Raw genomic sequence first — 17,443 nt, 5'->3', positions numbered from 1 at the left:
TATTCTGTATTATTTTAACTCCATGCATTTAAATCTGCAGCAAACAAAACAACAACTTCATCCTTGAAATATAACGGTTAATACTGTGTATGGCTTTGTGTGTGTCAAATTAAGTTTAAATAAAATGTCTGTGCTTGTGTGTGACAACACCTGTTGCAATCGCCATCATTTAATAGAAAAAATGCACGTAAGGTGGTGCTGTTTCCTTAATTTATGTTAATTATCTTTTAAAAAGAGGAACTTCAGTGTTCAATGTGCAATACATTTGTCCGAGAGCTGCTGAGAAACATCTTACAAACTGCAAATTACACACAACTAAGCAGCCAGATATTTCTTCTCACACTAATGGAAATAACGGTGGAGGATAAATCAAAGTCAAGATGTGTTTGGAAAGACATCTTCTTTGCAAATACTGCTGTTCTTTAAACATCGGATATATTGCTTTCTACTAGACTGCAACAAATAAAGTATTAATAATCTTATTGTAATAGCATACTATCCCATTGTGTTGTATTAGTTTTTTGCGTCAGTTTTGCTTCCTTTTCTTATTATTTTTATAATTATTGTGTCATGTTTACAACTTATTGCAATATAAGTTATAGCTTTGATGGAGCCATTTTCACTGTATGCATTTCTAAGTGGTTAACCTCTCAGTGTTTGATAGATGTTTTAAATGTGGATCCAAGATGACCGGCTATACCTGTGAGCAATAGCTAATGTGGATCAAAGACATACACACTTTTTATAGACATGAAGATAGGTAACAAACAAAAGGGGAAGCTATGAGACAGGGTCTTAAAGGGGACCACATGTGCTGACAGAAGATGGTCATTGATTATGCAAGTTATTGGAAGATTACTGGGGGGATAAAACTCCAACCTTTCACAATATGTTCCCTACTTCGTTGTTCTAATATGACTGACTAAGAGTGCATTTTAAAGTTTAATAGATACGTTTTACAGAAGAGACCTTACACTTTAAACTTTAGAAATGATCTAAGCTAATCTGATTGTTTTATCATGTCTTACATCATGGAATTACTAGTTTCTGTCTCACTGTGTTTAATTTCAAACAAGTATCCCTGATTTGATGTTGTTGAGTTTGCCCTGATGCTCTTTTCTCGTTCCCTAACCAGCTGAAGCAGATAACTACTGTTTCTGAATCTGGTTTGTTGGAAATCACTTCTTGTTGCGAGAGTTTATCCTCTCCGCTGTTGCCTGGCGACCTGTGCATGCTCAGAACAGAGGATTCAACTGAATGAAAGATTCAGTTCAATCATGTTTGTTTAATTCTCATAATATTAATCCAATCACATTGAACTGGAGGGTTTATCGGCTAGTGTAATACAGTAAGCCTTTTAAAACAGCAAGTTAGCAACTCTGAAGATTTTTCTTTTAGTTAAAAAGACCTTAAAAAGTAACTGTGGTCAGTAGTGTAAAAAGATACAGAGCATAATTTATCACTTTCTAATAGTTATTTGTAGAAGTCAATCACATGTTTAAGCCCATACAGCTAGTTCACCCGGATTTGCTGTCAGACTTTGCACAGGTAGGTTTTGACATTTAATAGCAGCACTGGTACACTCTATTTTAGTTTGCCAGAACCGATTGAGGACAGTGGGCATGACAATGCACATTTCTGTCTTTGAAGAAGTCAAAGATGTTACTTGGTACATGCCAGACCACAAACCACAATACAGAGCAAAGTCAGACCATAGCATTTCAAGTGCTGCACATGATTTCATCATTTTGATTTTCAAAGACGGCAGCGACCCTTGTAAGCAAATAATAGACGATGGCATTGTCTTCCTGGAAAAGATCTCTCCCATGTTTCATTACTGGACAACAGTAATCATCCTTACAATGACTCATAGTTTGTTATGCTTCTTAATATGTTGTGTCATTCTGACTTCTTTTTTGAAAAGTACATTGGCAAACTGGAGATGTGCAGAAAAGCAGAATTTAGCAAATGTGCAATCGCTCTCCACTTCTTGTAAGCCTTTTTAAATCTGTGTTTTCCTGCTTGGGAATCAATATTCAAGTTGACTGCAAATGAAACATTTGATTGGCAAAAATCCACTGGAAGTCAGAGGAATGCCAGGAGAGCTGACTCAGTTTGAACTGAACTGAACTGAGTCTCTGTACATGTTAGTGTGTGTAAGTGCAGCTCTCAACACTGTAAACAAACCCCTCAGCTCTTAACACACACACACACACACACACACACATCCATGTATGCCAGTATGTACACACACATACACTGACGCTGTTGTTGTTGGAAGGGAGCCACGGTCGCTCGGCACACACGGTGAGTGGAGTCAGAAGACAAATAAACATTCTGTAGAGGAGTGGGACTGCATGGGGAAAAGTATGATAGTGAACTCTGTGTGTGCAAGTGTGTGTGTGTGTGAGCATTTAGCCGATGGCTATCAAAATGTGCTGATTTGATCAGTATTCAGAGAGAACGCGGCAGAGGGAGTGCGGCCGAGGAAGGTAGAGAGAGAGGCGGCAGTCGCTTGTTGGTGGGGACTCATTAGGGAGGTAAACATCATTAAGACAAACATTAACACAAACACACACATGAAAATGCTCCGTATCACACACAGTTAGGAACCTGACCTTGAAGAAAAGTATGTTTTGTTTTTATTTATTTTTTTTTTTACATTGAATTACTTTCAATGGGCTGCAGCCCAGTTAAGGGGTTGAAACAACATGACAGAATGTTAACTGCTGGTGAACTGACCTCACTCCAAACCAGCATGGTACCGAAGATAACTTGGAGACCATCAAAGAAGTTGTCTCCTATGATTATGACTGTAGCGCCTCCTGTAGTCCAGCCCTCGCTGGGGCTGATGGCTTTAATACAGGGAGCAGCTCCTGCAGGGAACCCAAGGGTGGGGGGGTAACAGCCACAAAAGAAGAAAATCAAGTGAAACGATTTTCAACACATTGTTGGCACATGACCTGCATTTAGAAAAATGGTTGTTGAATAAAAATCTGTTTACTGAATGTAAAATTTTCACTTGACAAGTTGTAGTCGGAAGAAAACATTTCTTTCATTTTTAAAAAATCAATCGGTGTCAGAGCGGGAGAGGAAGAAAATCTCTCTTGAGGCACTTTTATCAGCGTTGCATATACCTCATAATTCTGGGAGCGACACCTTTGGACTCCAGATCATCACATCACAACTACAGCATGTGATAATTGCACATCCGATTCAAATAGTGAGTTGTTTTGTGAGTGGCGTTTGTTTTTTTCATTCATCTCCTGAAAATAATGAAATGATTCAAACGGGAAACAAGTGTTTATGATTCCTATTAAATGTTTGGCCACTTTCCTCTCAAATTCCAGCAATTATTGTGTGTGAAAATAATTTAAAGAACAAAGATGTAAACCTTAAAATGTACCCTGTATGATGCATCTGCTTATCAAACTCAGTGCACAAATAATTTTCACTTGCGTTTATTTCCAAGCTGGACTGATATGAGATTAGGGCTGATGTGACAGTGATTAAAAACACACACATGCATCACATTACTTCAAACAGAATGGATGCAGTCAGCTTATGTCAATTCAGGACTGAACACTGTGACTTTAAGCTCATGAGAGCCAATCCCTTACAATAACAACAAAAGTCTGTCTGTCAAAGAGCAGCTCTCACTGTAATGCAAGTGTGTGATTATCAGCATTCAGCTGAATTACAACAACACCCCTCAGTCTGGCTTTCTCCATGAGAAAAAGCATAACGATATTAGGCCTAGCAACAGACACACACACCCACTGAGCACCACACCATGTATTGTGTGTGTAGTGAGTTGGATTAGCCAGATGGAGAGGCAGGAATCACCTGATAGGATTAAACCATCAACCATCTGGTGGCCATGCTGCTTCACACACATTTATGCACACACACACCAATGCACACACCCACACACACACTCCGGTATTACCGTGCTCTAGGTAAGACGGCGTTCCCTCAACAGGGTCGAGCCTGCGGGCCCGTCGGCCATGTTTGGAGTTGTTATGGACGAACATGTTATCAGATACTGACAGGACATGTCCCTCTACGCTCACCGTAGTTGATACGACAACCTGGAGAGAAGCAGGGGATGGGGAATGGACAGGGAGGTTGGTAAAATGAGGAGATTAAAAAGGAGGGAATGGAGAGAGACAGAAGAAAGAGGGATGGAAATAAGTTGAAGCGGATAAACCAAAAGGAAAAGATGAGAAAAAGTCAAAGAAAAGTGAGGAAAGAAAGAAAGAAGCTCTTTCAGTGTAACAAGTAATCACTGCTATGATATTCTCCTCAACACACACTAAGTTTCTATGACTGCATGATTTGTGTGTGTGTGTGTATATGTTCTCCTCTGTTCAACAGTTCCTGATGGGTCCAGCCCTTAATTATCTCCCAGGGAAACAGAGCTGTCTTTTTCTGGTTCCACTACAATAGAGCTGCACAATTAGAGGTACAGACATGGTCACACACTCGCTACTGTATGACTGTCTGTTCTGTTGCTCGCGCACACACAAAACATGTCTGTACAGCAGGAATACACACATATCACATCCACACTCTCACACGCACGCGTCACGGTAATAAATCTATCAGTATCTTCTTGGCGTCCAGTATCTCCACTCAGCCTCAAGTGGTGTCTTCCTGATTGTGTTGCAGGCATGAAGATAAGGAAATAATAATGACTGCACCGCCTTAAATCTCACACACACAACTCTTTCTTTTTGTCTTTCTTTCTCTGCATGAGTATATTTATGTTCTGAGTCTTTGGGGTCAGGATCTCATGTTTCCTGTGAAGGCACTGATAGCTTATTTACTTACACAGAAACAGACACTCATACACATACAGACACATTCCTGTGTTTATGCATTGTGGTAACTGTAAATTGATGTGTTTCATTATGTGTTATGTTCACGGAAACAAAAGGGAAGGAGAAACAATGGCAGCGAGACACAGAGTCAGACCAAGCTGAAAGGAAGACGGCTATGCAAACACACACATGCACACACAAAATAATAGAAATAAATAAATAGGCTGAAAAGACAAAAGGCATGATAGTTTGTACCTGGAACCTCCTCATGTCTCGTGGGTTTCCTGCATTCTTTAAACAGTTCTGGTTGCACTTAAGGAAAAACTTGAGGAAAAATCTGAAGAGACAGAAGAAAAAGGCCATATTTATGGTTAATAGTTATATCATATAAAAATGACACTGTCTTCCTCCTTTTCTCAATTTTCTGGTATTAGTTTAAAATAAAATTGATCTAATTAGTTATCAAAATGCAGCCTGCTAAAGAACATGTTCAGAATCAGAAACAACTTGATAATTGACACGACTGCCACAGCAGTAATAAAGATGATATCCTCCTATACTAACCTCCTTGTGCAGTCATAAAAACAGTGATAGTGTTGACGTTGAATGTATAAAACTGGACCATATGCCATGGATCTATATTAAAAACTAAATCAAACTTGCAGATGGTCATGAATGGCAAACAAACACATCCAGGTTTATTCTGGTGAGAGCCAGCTGGCCAGCCTGGCAGAAGCAACAAGACACACTCAAACAAAAACACAAACACACACATGTTCCTGTGTGTATTTTTGTTTGTTCCTGCTCAACAAAAGCAAGTGCAAACACAAATGCCAAGAAATCTTACACTGACATTGAATTCAGTAAGATTCACTAAAGCTTTATTTATAAAGCACTTTTCAGCAAAACAGCAGCATAAAGTGCTTTACATAAGAAAACAATGGTTTTACTTCTTAAAAACACAAGGAATTTTTACGCCAGAATTGATAACAAAACAAATGGAAGCGCACACACAGGCCTAATTGTACTCTCTCACATACACACAAAATAAGCGGACATAGAGCCTCACCCCCACCCTAAAACAAACTCAGTACAAAAGGACATATGTCTGCACCGATAAACCAGGTGAACCAGGAGATGAAACAATTACCTTGGGGTCTATCCACATCAAAACCCACCCCAACCCCAAAAAGAGGCTGTCACCATGGATACTACCCAGATCGGGGCAGACCAGGTTCACATCACACCAATAGGGCTGCAGTTCAAGGCCCCAACTACCCAGACAAGGACAATCACCATGGCAACGACCACACAGCCAGAACAGACATTGCTTCCGATGTGGAGGACCCCCATGAGGAAATCACAAGAGTGGAAAAAATAAATAAAAACAAAGATCAAATCAATCTTAAAACCCAGTGTATCCATGCTCTACTTTTAATGACATTTCAACACATCAACAAACAGCAACTTGTGACCGCTCTTCTATTTTAACACATTCTGTAGAGTGTTTTCATCACATTATACATATAAAAAAAGCTTGCCAAAACTTAAAAAAAATGACTGTAGCAATATTAATTGAATATTATGGACTTCATTATATTAGCAAGTTTGCACAGTGACTATATTATTGGGGATTCCATAAAATTTCATCTTTAGGCATTTGTGATACCTCTATTCCCATGTGACTTAAGCCAAATGACAGCTTTTGTATTGGACCACCAGAACAAAGCAGAGGTATGTGCTAATGTGTGTGTCTGAGTGTGCAAAACATGCACTGTGCCTGTGTGTGTGTGATGGTGCAGCACAGAGCAGTGGCAGGTCTGAGTGTAAAACTCTGCATTAACGAGCTCAAGCTTCGTTAGAACACCGGCGCTGGGATTCTGCATGTCTAATTATCTTGACCCCTCACCCCTGGGTGACAGCCTATCACAGTGGAGGACAGCCACGGTGACCTTTGTTGACCTCTCACTGTCTAGTCCTTCTCACAACACTAGCATAGCGTTAACACAACCACCCCAAGTGACCCACACCTCCCTCCCCATTGTAGATCTATGCCTAAAGGAGGCAACTGGGAGGATCACACACTTGCTCACACATCTGCTTAATTTATGACAAGGAAAAAAAAAGGTTTCAGATCTATTATCAGTCCTTTAATCAAAGTGAAAATCCTGCATTTCAAATGGTTAAAAAAAAAATCACAGATGGAACAAATGTGTGGAGAAAAAAATTATCAAAGTTGTTAGTTTAAAATTTCTCTGCATAGTTTTGGAAGATGAATGTTTACTGTGTGAAACATAAAAGTGAAATAGTGACATACAAGTGCCTCCAATTACTTAATAAAAGGTTAATCAAAACGAAAAGAAACAAAAAAAAAGTAGAAAACTTAAATATTGAATTTATGATTTATGATTTAAAAAAACCTGGGAATTACCTAGCTATCTATATTTTTCATTTCTGGAGGCAGTTTCAGCTTGTGGGACCTTCTAATTGAATAAGCCACGGTTACTCATTCTGGTCCTTCAAAAGCCACTCACACAGAAATTATGATTGGTCATTATTACTTATACCACAAAACAAAATTAAAATCATACCATCCCTTAGCAAAATCGCTTCTAGTCTCTTTTGTGTAGCCTATTGACTATACACATAAGCACTACATGTATGAAGAGGCCCAACATGCATGTTTACAGCAGGAGGTAAGGTAGGCCAGAACATGTTTTGTTGTTTTTAAGGGACAAAATCAAATATGCTGCAAATAAGAAACAGAAAAACAAAGAAACTTCAGCTGATCCAGAGAACAAAACTGAAGTTCCATGAGACAAAACAACTGGCAACTGAGAAAACTAGATAGTTTAGATAGCCCCAGACAGCACTCAGATAGGTGATGGGTAATATAACACAGGCACATACACAAGTGTGCGGTGATCAGTAACTGAAAGCAGGTGTGGAATAAGAAAGCAAACCACAAAGTGTTTAATAAAAAGTTGAGTAACCTGAGGGAGAAGCAGTAAAAATGACACTAAAAAATGAAGTTCTGACCACTCTGGGAAGGGCTTTATAGGTCATTTCAGTTTCAGTTCTTAGGTAAGGGAAGAGCATATGAAAGTGTTTGTGGGGAATAACTCTGTACTGATCTGATCAGGTTAGATGGTATTAATGTCGATGCACAACTTTACAGTCAAAGTGTGTGAGGGAACTTATATCACTGAAGATTAACAGTTTTATGGTCATTGTCTGCTGCATACCATCCCTTATGGTATGCAGAGGTTGCTTACTGTAACCTCTGCAATTGGTTTAGCTCATATAAAAACAATCTGACTGAATTTCACACTGGAAGAAACACAAATTTGGTGAAGGACTTGTTGAATTCATGTTCAGCAGTTTCAGGTATTATCAGCTGTTTCTTATTGCATGAGATGTGCTCTGTACTTTTCTTTGGTTTACAGCAACTTCAAACAGCCATAAATCTCACTTTTCAAATGCAAGCTCGTGTTTGATTTGAGAGCCTATCATGACCCAAATTTGACACATTATTGCATGGGCCTCTGTTTATATTTGTTTATATCTCTGTATTATTGTATGCAGTTGTGAAGAAGATATCCAGAATGACTTAAAAAGCAAGACAAAACAAAATCTAAATTCCCATCTTAATAATCACAACGACTGACATATCTACTCCTCCCTTTCAGTGAGCCCTTGAGCCAAATAATTAAAGTTTATCATCAGTTTTCTTTCTTTTTTTTTTTTTTTTTTATAATTCCACAGACCACTTCACTCCATTTATTCCCTGTGAGTGTTTTTTCTCATTGATATTTTGGTGTATGTTCTACATTTTAATTGTCTAAGCTTTCCTCTTTCCCTTTCACTTGACCCAATCTGGCCTAATCAACTCTGCTATAAAAAGGCCTTCCACTGACACACTTGCAGGCACACACACACATTATGTGAATTGATTAGTCGTTAAGAGGCCTCCAATTAAACCAGGCAATTATAAGTGTGTGAATGATGGGGGGGGGGGGGGGGGGGGGGCTCCCTGCTTCTGTAGCGTCTACCTCACGCCCCCACCTTGAGTCTCGGTCATGTTCAAGTGATAACAGCACTGTTGACCTTTGCTATGCTGTGAGTAACACACTCAGAAAGCTGACCCAACACCAGTCCTGCTGGAGGAAAACACACACACACACACAATCTGCTCAATGAAGGGTGGTTAGCAGATTTAAATACATAATTAATGCTGTCTTTTAGAGTCCACACGCACACACACACACACACACACACACATTTGTATATGTATATATATATATATATATATATATATATATATATATATATATATATATATATATATATATATATATATATATATATATATATATATATATATATATATGCTGGTTTGGAGTGAGGTCAGTTCATCAGTAGTTATCATTCTGTCATGTTGTTTCAACCCCTTAACTGGGCTGCAGCCCATTGAAAGTAATGGTTATTGGTCGTATCAGCCAGGGGACAGGTGACAACTCTGATGTTAAAATGAGTGTTAAATACCTAAAAATCTGAACTTTAAGGAAGTAGTGAGACAGTAAACCCATCATATTGTGCTGAGAGTCCTTCCCGCATGACTCATGACTCATGAACGGGATTTTTCAGTACATTTTTAGCCTTTTGTAAAATTTGACCAGTGTTGCCTTTAAGGTAAAGAAACACAAGCAATATTGTTAGCTCTTGTCTTATATAGCCATAGTTATGGTGAGACTGTTGTAAACCATGGTTGAATTAGACTTTTGGGCTTACTAGCCATTGATAAATTGGCTGCAGCCAGTTAGCCAGGTAATGTAATCACCTGTGCTCTTGGTACAGAGTCTGTTAGTCATAGAAATGTAGTAAATAACAGTCGGATGCTGCTTTTTTCATCCTGTTAGCCCTGGTGTATTGGTGAACAGCACAGTTACATCCATTATTCAGGAGGCTGAGATGGCAATTATGGCTCAGAGAACAACTGACATTAATATTTAATATATAGGGCTAACACAGACCTGAGAGTGAGACAGGAAGTGACAGAGAGAGGGGATGGAGAGGGCGATGCAGAGGGAGAGGAGGGGAGTACAGTGAAGGAGAAACAAGTAGAGGAGAGAATAGGGAAAGAAGATTATGGGAGTTTGTTTCGGCCACTCTCCTGTCGTTTTAACAGTTACAATGCCAACAGGGCAGGGGTGACATCCGGGGGAATTCCAGCTGTTTGTGTGTGTGTGTGCATGTGTGTGCCAAAAAGAGTGTGTCTCTAAGCCTGAATGTGCGTGTCCGTTTTATTCCCTAAAGACTTACTACTTTACTGAGCCAAGAATAACGATGCTGTCTTGGAAGAGAAAAAAACATCTCTCAAGAACACCACCCCCCCCCCCCCCCCCCCCCCCAACACACATACACACACAGAGAGCATTATTGTGAGTTGTTGTTGACAGGTGGAGAAATTGCAGAGAATCAGTTTGTGAAGACAAACTGAACAACAGATCAGTGCTTTTGCTGCTCCAGCCTCCTCTGTCTCTGCACTGTCTCACTGCTTCCTTTAAACGTCTTGTTTCACCTGCCTGCCAAGTTTCTTGGCAATACTTTCTGACAGAATGATGATATTCTATTCCATCCTCCTCCATGTGCCAGTGTGTGAAACAACTTGCTAATGTCTGTGTGCCTATCGTAACTGCCAGTAATTGATCAGGTACTGGCTCCAGACACCAGGAAAAGTGCTGAGAGCTGTTTGCAAACAATGTGCATCTCAAATATTTCAAATGTTAAAATGATGATAAATTAGTTCCAGTTGTGCTCATTTGTATTCATTCCCTTTAATTAAAGAAAAGGATGAATTTACAACAGTCACTCAAACAACTGGAGACTTAAAAAAAAGGAACAATAACTAAAAATCTGCAAAAATATAATTTAGTAATATAAGACACAGTTTTTTCATTTAATTGAGTTGAAGAAAGAAAAAAAACAAACAAACAAATTGGTCCTGGACAAATTAGAGCACTTTTCTGTTGAACAGTGGGACAAAATACCTGTCAACAGGTGCAGAAGTCTGACTGAGAGGAACAGAAAACACCTGATTGTAGCGGAAACATTAAAGGATTGTTCAACAAAATATTAGTTTATGAGTGATGTAATATGTAATAAATTATCTTATTTGTTTGCTTTTTAAAAATATATATTTCTATTGAAGCAGAATCAGAAAATAATGTCATGATTTTCATCAAATTTCTATTTATTATTACTTTAGTCAATTTTAGCTTATTTTGCAGGCAGCTGTTTTTTTCCATCTTTAACGAAAGGGTCTGAATAAATATGAGCACAACTGTATATGCTCTAATAGGTGTAGGAGTCTGTCCTGTACTTGGAACTTGAGTTGTGACCTTTAAACCTAACACGCTTCTCCAGCTCATCTATCCTTTCAAATAGCTAAACTCAACCAAATGCATTTAGTCTGAGTTTTTTTTTCTTAGTTTGTTGATGTATCAGAGATCAACTTCCCATTTCCTGTTTACTCTGAGAGTTTGTTATCATCTAATGTGATGATATCAGATAGCATTGCTTGGCTCTGTTTTAGCCATTCAAGTATGCAGCAGAAAAAAAAAACCAAGGTTATGAAATACTATAATGCTTTTTGTACAAGCTGTTAGCACAATAATAATGCCATGATGCTTCTTCCTGTACGGAGATGCTTGTATTTTCTCCACTTTACATGTGTTGTTCAAGATTGCTTAATGAAAAAGGAACTTCCGTCAATGAAGCTAATATACAGGGAAAGTCTCCATAATCTATAAACTACATCTTAATCTGTCTGATTGATCAGATCCGTTGAATCAAATTAATCAGAAGAAATGGTGTGTTATGATTTTTAGGCCTATGGTTATATAACTGCTTATACAACTAGTTATGTAGTAGCTGGAAACAGCAAAAGAGGAAGGTATGCATTTCTGCAACTGTTCCTCATATGAAGTTGAGAAACTTAAAGTTGCAGTAAAACTTTGATAAAAGTTGACAGTGACAGTCCAACGGTGTTCTACAGTATTGAGTTATGATCATAAAGTCAATGTATTCTCAGAAGATCAGAATCATGTAGCCGGCTGGGGCCTTTCTGAGACTCACTGCTCCTGTGTGTGTTTTCTCCAGATGCCTGCCACAGACCAAAGGCATGCATGTTAAGTTCATTTGGTATTCTAAGGAGACCAAATGTGAGACTATGCATATGCATGGATGTGTTTCTCTCTGTATGAGCCCTAAGATGGACTGGTGACCTATCCAAGGTGTACACAGTACCACTACAACTTGTACAACCACACTAAACAAATAACCTAGCAAATTACATTCTGTTCCCAAAATGACTGGAAGAGTATTTATTAAATTAATTTAATTGAAAATCCACCAGATTATTTGTATATTTTTTTCTACCTGGCTTCCTTTCTTGTTCATCAGCTTCGTGCAGCTTCACATGGCTCACAGATTGGGTCTATATTTTCAAAGGAACATCCTGCACTTTGTTGGACTCTCCTGATGCTCTATTTGTGGATTACAAGCGGTTGTTATGTCACAGGTACAGCAACCCAGCCATTTCTGGTGGAAGCCAAGAGTAGAAATAAATACAGTAATTTGTTGGCAAATTTCTAAAGTATGTAAAATGAAAAGCTGCAAGTATTTGATTGATGATTTATCCAATAGTGATAAAAAATGCCAGAGATAAGAAAAGTCCAAAACAGAGAAAATATGCAGTTTCTAAAGACAGTGGCCTGATTCGGGCCCTGACCGTTACATTTTCATGTAACATTAAAGGGAATTGGAAAACACAAAACTCACAGTTACATATCAATTAAACATCCTTAACAATACATATCAAGAAAATTACCATCAAATACAGACAATATGCGAAAACTTGTTTATGGAAACAACCCAGGGGTCACACACACACAAAGCAAACGATGAGAAATGTTGATTGACAAGCCAAAATACAGTAGCTCTTCGTACTATAATGCAAGGACTGTACCGCCTCACAGCAGAGATCATCTAACCTTCGTCCGTCAACAAAACTGGACCTATGCTTCCATTTGAATTCCCAGACTGCTCTGAATAAGCTCCGTCCTGAGTGTGTTTTCTCTCTCTCTTTTTTCTGTCTGGCGTAACTTTGGTGGTGAAGATGTCCACAAGCACACTCAGTCATGGTTAAGCCATTCTAAAAGTAAGTTCAGTGTTCGAGGAGAAAAAGTCAAGAGAATAAGAATTCAAGGCAAGGAGAAACTGGCAGTAAAAGGGGGAGGGAGGGGTGTTGGTCGGGAGTGAAATGGAGTGCGGAAGAAAGAAAAAAGGCTGTGGAGGAAGAAGGGGGGAGGGAAGGAAAGTTATGTGAGGGAACAAGACTTAAGAGAACTGAGCAGAGCCGAGCGAAGCAGAGTTATTTTACATAATGATGGTTGATATGCACAGAGGTAATTGATAGCTGAGCTGCAGCCCCAAAAAACACCCTGCTAGCTGTCAATCACAGCTCATCTCCCTGGAGATATGATAATGGTGATGATGATGAGGGCTTAGCTTCATATTGCTATCATTACTATTAATGCTGTCATTGTTGTCATCTCTGCATATTTAAATGACAGCATAGGCCAGAGTGGTGTTAGCCAGTGTGTATCGTGCCTGAGATACAACAGGGACTATTAATACCTTGAACTGGTCGACTTGTTCAGCACTGGTAATCTGCACAGGATGTGTTGTTTTGATGACTAACTGATCTGAAGTTGCTGAATGGCTACATCGGCTGAATATAAAAAGATCTCAACAATTCCTCTCCTGCTTGCTTTAAATCATGCTAATAGACTTATCGAGTTAAAAAAAAAAAAAAAAGTAAGGGTATTTTTGATTCTTAATATTTTCATCTGCATGACATTATCACCCACTAAGTCCTCGGACTAATTATTTGTGTTATTTGTGTGCACTTGCAGATCACCCACTTTTACTATAATTAACTTTACTAAATGCTAACTGATGTAGCTAATTCAGTGATCATTTATATAAAATTAACCTACATTGCGATGCTGCTTTACAGTTAGGGTCCATGATGCAGTTACATCATCATCATTACCTTCAAAACAGAGATCTTACTGACAGGAAGAAGAAAAAAAGGAGGAGGAAAAGGGGAGAACAGTGAGGAGAGGAAGGCATGGATGAGACATTAGACAGAGGGAGGAGGTTACTGTGGTGTATATTTTAAAGGCTGAAGGCAAACTGTTGAATTATAGATGAGTGAGATTGATTTGGAAGGAGGAGCAGGAAAAATAAGGAGAGAAAAGGTGGACGGAGGGACAGAGGAGAGAGGGTTGAGGCACTGTGGGGGTGGGTGACCAGCTACAGGACCACTTGCTCTTGGCCAAACATGTAAAGCAAGCGTACACACACACACACACACACACACACACACACACACACACACACACAAATACTGTATTTAGGCGCACACAGACAGCTTACCTCAAATCGATCTAAAAAGCTTAGGGTCTCTGTGGTTTCTTTCCCTCTCTTCATTTTTATTTTTGCTCTCACACAAACATAAACATATCAGCATCGCTAAACAAACACACAAAAAGTACACTCTTCCATAAACCGGTGGTCTCAGTCTTGGGGATTAAGATGTACCAAGACAGCGATACCAGTGACCTGCAGGGCTTAAAGCAGATAAGCTAAAGCTGCATGGCTGTTTTGGGGTTGTGTGTGTATATGTGTGTTCCTTTGTCACTGGTCATAAAAATAATTCATGGAGGGTGGAGGTAAGTAGAGGAAGAAAGTGATGAAGGAAGAGATATTGACAGAAACCTCTTCCTCCTCTCTCCTCCTGTCTCTTTCTCTCTTCATCAGTCACTCGCTCAAAGCGCACGCAACTACCCTGCCTGTAAGACTGCATCTGTTGTAAACACAAACGCATGCAAACTACCTGGGGAATTTCTCAGCTTCAGTGTTGCTGATTGAGAAAAGTGTTTATAAGGCTCTCCCCCCACTGAGACATTCCACATGTGTTACTAAACCTTCACCTTTCATTCAACCCTTCCTGTTTCCACTAAATCCCTTCTTACTAAAATAACTTTTTTTTTTTTTTTTTTTTACCTGTAGCAATGGCTGCTCACAAGCAACAGTTTGATGAAAGAAATAAATCTTTCCTCATTTATGTTTTCTGACTTTTTCATGCTTGTGTAAATTCTTACTGTTGCTTCTCAGACGACCAAAACATCGTTAGATGGTCTCAATGCTGCAAAACTTGCTACGAGCAAAGTTATACTATTGAAATGTCATTCAGACTGTGATGGTGCCACACTCAGCACGTTTGTCCAGGTTCAAGTACTTTTCTCCAGTTTTACTCTGACAAAGTTGGAGGTATTAGCTGATGGTTCAACAATTAATTAATTTTTTATAAATAAAATTGCAGCTGGGCTTAAACTTTTTTTTTTTTTTTTCAAATAGTAGCTTTTCTTTAAACATGCAAGGTTTAATGATAACAACTTTAATTCAAACTAGAGAGCTTTAGTGAGACCAAAATAAAGCGATATAGTCATTTTTGCAAGCCGGTTTACAGTTACTTTGAAAACATATTTCAGTGTTTGATACTATTAACTTATTGTTTATTTAGGGAGGCACCACATTCATTTTGACAGATTTGTCTGTATTTTTTATTTTCCTTTTTTAACCTATTTAGGCTTTGCTCAGAAAAGTCTTTTGAAATGTCCTGATTTTTCTGGAAAATTTCACAAAGAAGACTGAAAAATAAAAAAATACAAAATGAAAACCACCTGTAGAGTTAAATCTTCAGCTTCCTTTGTGAGTTGCTGGATTTAGCAAATGTTCAATGGTATTAAAAGAAAATTTTATATCTAGAATATGCATTTTCTATGTCACATGGGGCTTGAAAAGTAAAAACATATAACTGTTGCATCCAAATGGGTAAAGTGACAGGTATTTTCATTAAAATGTCTAAGTCTAAGTAAATTGCCTCCTGTGGACTTTGTGATACATTTGCATCTCATGGTATCCTGTCTTTCATTTTTTATACATGAGTGACCTCACTTTAAAATACATTTATGAATTTATCTTCATGTATATATATCAGTCGTTTAGTTTATTTACTTTTTTTCTGAATATTGGATATGACCTCCTCCGACTCCACACCTCGTTCTGTTCACCGTTGTTCTGTTTGTCCTATATATGACAAAAACTTCAATAAAAATTAAAGTAACAAAAAAAAAAACAACGTCTAAGTCCAATGTGATTATCTTTCCTCTTCCTTCAGGAGAGCAGGGAACTGAGCTGCTGTTTACAGCAGTCTAGCATTTTAACATGGTTAGTAGGTGTTTCTGATGTCTGGAGGGAAAACTATCTTAGGTAGGTTCATCTATACTCGTATCCCCTTTTGATAGAAATATCTCACTACTTGTTTCTGCTTTTTATCTGATTTGTCTTCATCTTCCGAAAGTAATTTTTGTTCAATTACCTGCAAACTTTTCTGAGAAAAAGAGTGTTAGAGTTTGTTATGGGGCGCATTGCCACATAGGAACCTACAGTCCAGTGACACAGAATCTGATGTAATTATTATAATTGTTACCAACTTTGGACCAGACCTGGTTAGATCTGAAGCTGGAAAAACAAACTGTTTTCAATTTATAATTATTACATGTCCAGGGCTTCGCTGTTACATTTCACAGAGCTGCTTTTCCTGCACAGTGATGCTCAGGAAGCTGTATCATCTGTGGGAGCTGTCAAAAAAGTTGCATACACATTGTGCAACTGAGCTTCAGTTATATCTGTACAATTTCATACAGATGCTTGGTGGACTTCTCTTTTTTTTTCTTCTCTTTTTTCTTGTTCACGTACACAGATTTGCAGAGAACATCAAACATTAAAAGGCTCAAATATGGATTTTTTAAAAATACTATTTGAAATTGAAAGCATTTCTGAACTTTAAGTGATGGAAGATAACATCCTTAATGCTTATTTGTAGCATCAATGGAAAGAAGTGATGGAGCAGGAAGAAAAGAGGAAGAAAACAGGAAGAAGTGAGGAAGATGATAAAACGAAGAGAGGGAGATGTTTAGGGGAGGTTGGAGCATTTGACTCCTGCTACGTTTGTCAAACAAATTAAATGCTGTCAAGGTTCCTCACCTGTATGTGCAGCGCACATGGACACACACACATAAACTGTCCGTGTGGCATGCATATGGCTCACCCGGCCCAAATAAGGAAAGATGCATACATTACCATAACTAATGTAGGAACCACTCCATTTAATATGCTAATTCACTGAAATATTACTGAGCGCCGTCTGTTGTGAGTGAATAAATTTGAATTGCAATTAGAATAATCCTTTATAATTAATGAAAACTGTCAATTTTGGTTCAGAAGTAATTTGATTAACGGGTTGATGGGGCACCAATTAAGTAGAGGATGAGGAGGAGCAGAGAGGAGGATGAAGAGAAGAAAGATGATAAGCTCTTCAGATAATCAGTTCCTTTTCATGTGTAACGAGAGATTAGGCCAAAATGATGTAATGCTCCTTTAAAGAAACAAACTGTGAGGCTGACGACACACTTCTCTTACCTTGA

General features: G+C 38.5%; 1 protein-coding gene across 4 annotated transcripts in view; it reads right to left on the bottom strand.

The window, feature by feature from the left end:
• Nucleotides 1–17,443, bottom strand: part of LOC306761857 (transcription factor COE1) — a gene marked incomplete at both ends in the record, with an annotated part of 87,661 nt that overhangs the window by 24,489 nt on the left and 45,729 nt on the right. For 2 of the 4 annotated variants that reach the window (XM_079248171.1, XM_079248173.1), the window contains 3 exons: nt 2,743–2,876; nt 3,950–4,091; nt 5,079–5,160. In XM_079248171.1, coding sequence (XP_079104297.1) covers nt 2,743–2,876; nt 3,950–4,091; nt 5,079–5,160 — 358 coding nt within the window. The remainder of the gene's footprint in view (nt 1–2,742; nt 2,877–3,949; nt 4,092–5,078; nt 5,161–17,443) is intronic. The other 2 variants (XM_079248172.1, XM_079248174.1) reach the window with 1 other exon arrangement.

The sequence above is a fragment of the Telmatherina bonti genome (assembly GCF_933228915.1).
Source record: "Telmatherina bonti genome assembly, chromosome: 10".
In the NCBI taxonomy this organism is placed as follows: Eukaryota; Metazoa; Chordata; class Actinopteri; order Atheriniformes; family Telmatherinidae; genus Telmatherina; species Telmatherina bonti.
Note: the sequence above shows the minus strand (reverse complement) of the source record. Positions and strands in the feature narration are given on the sequence as shown.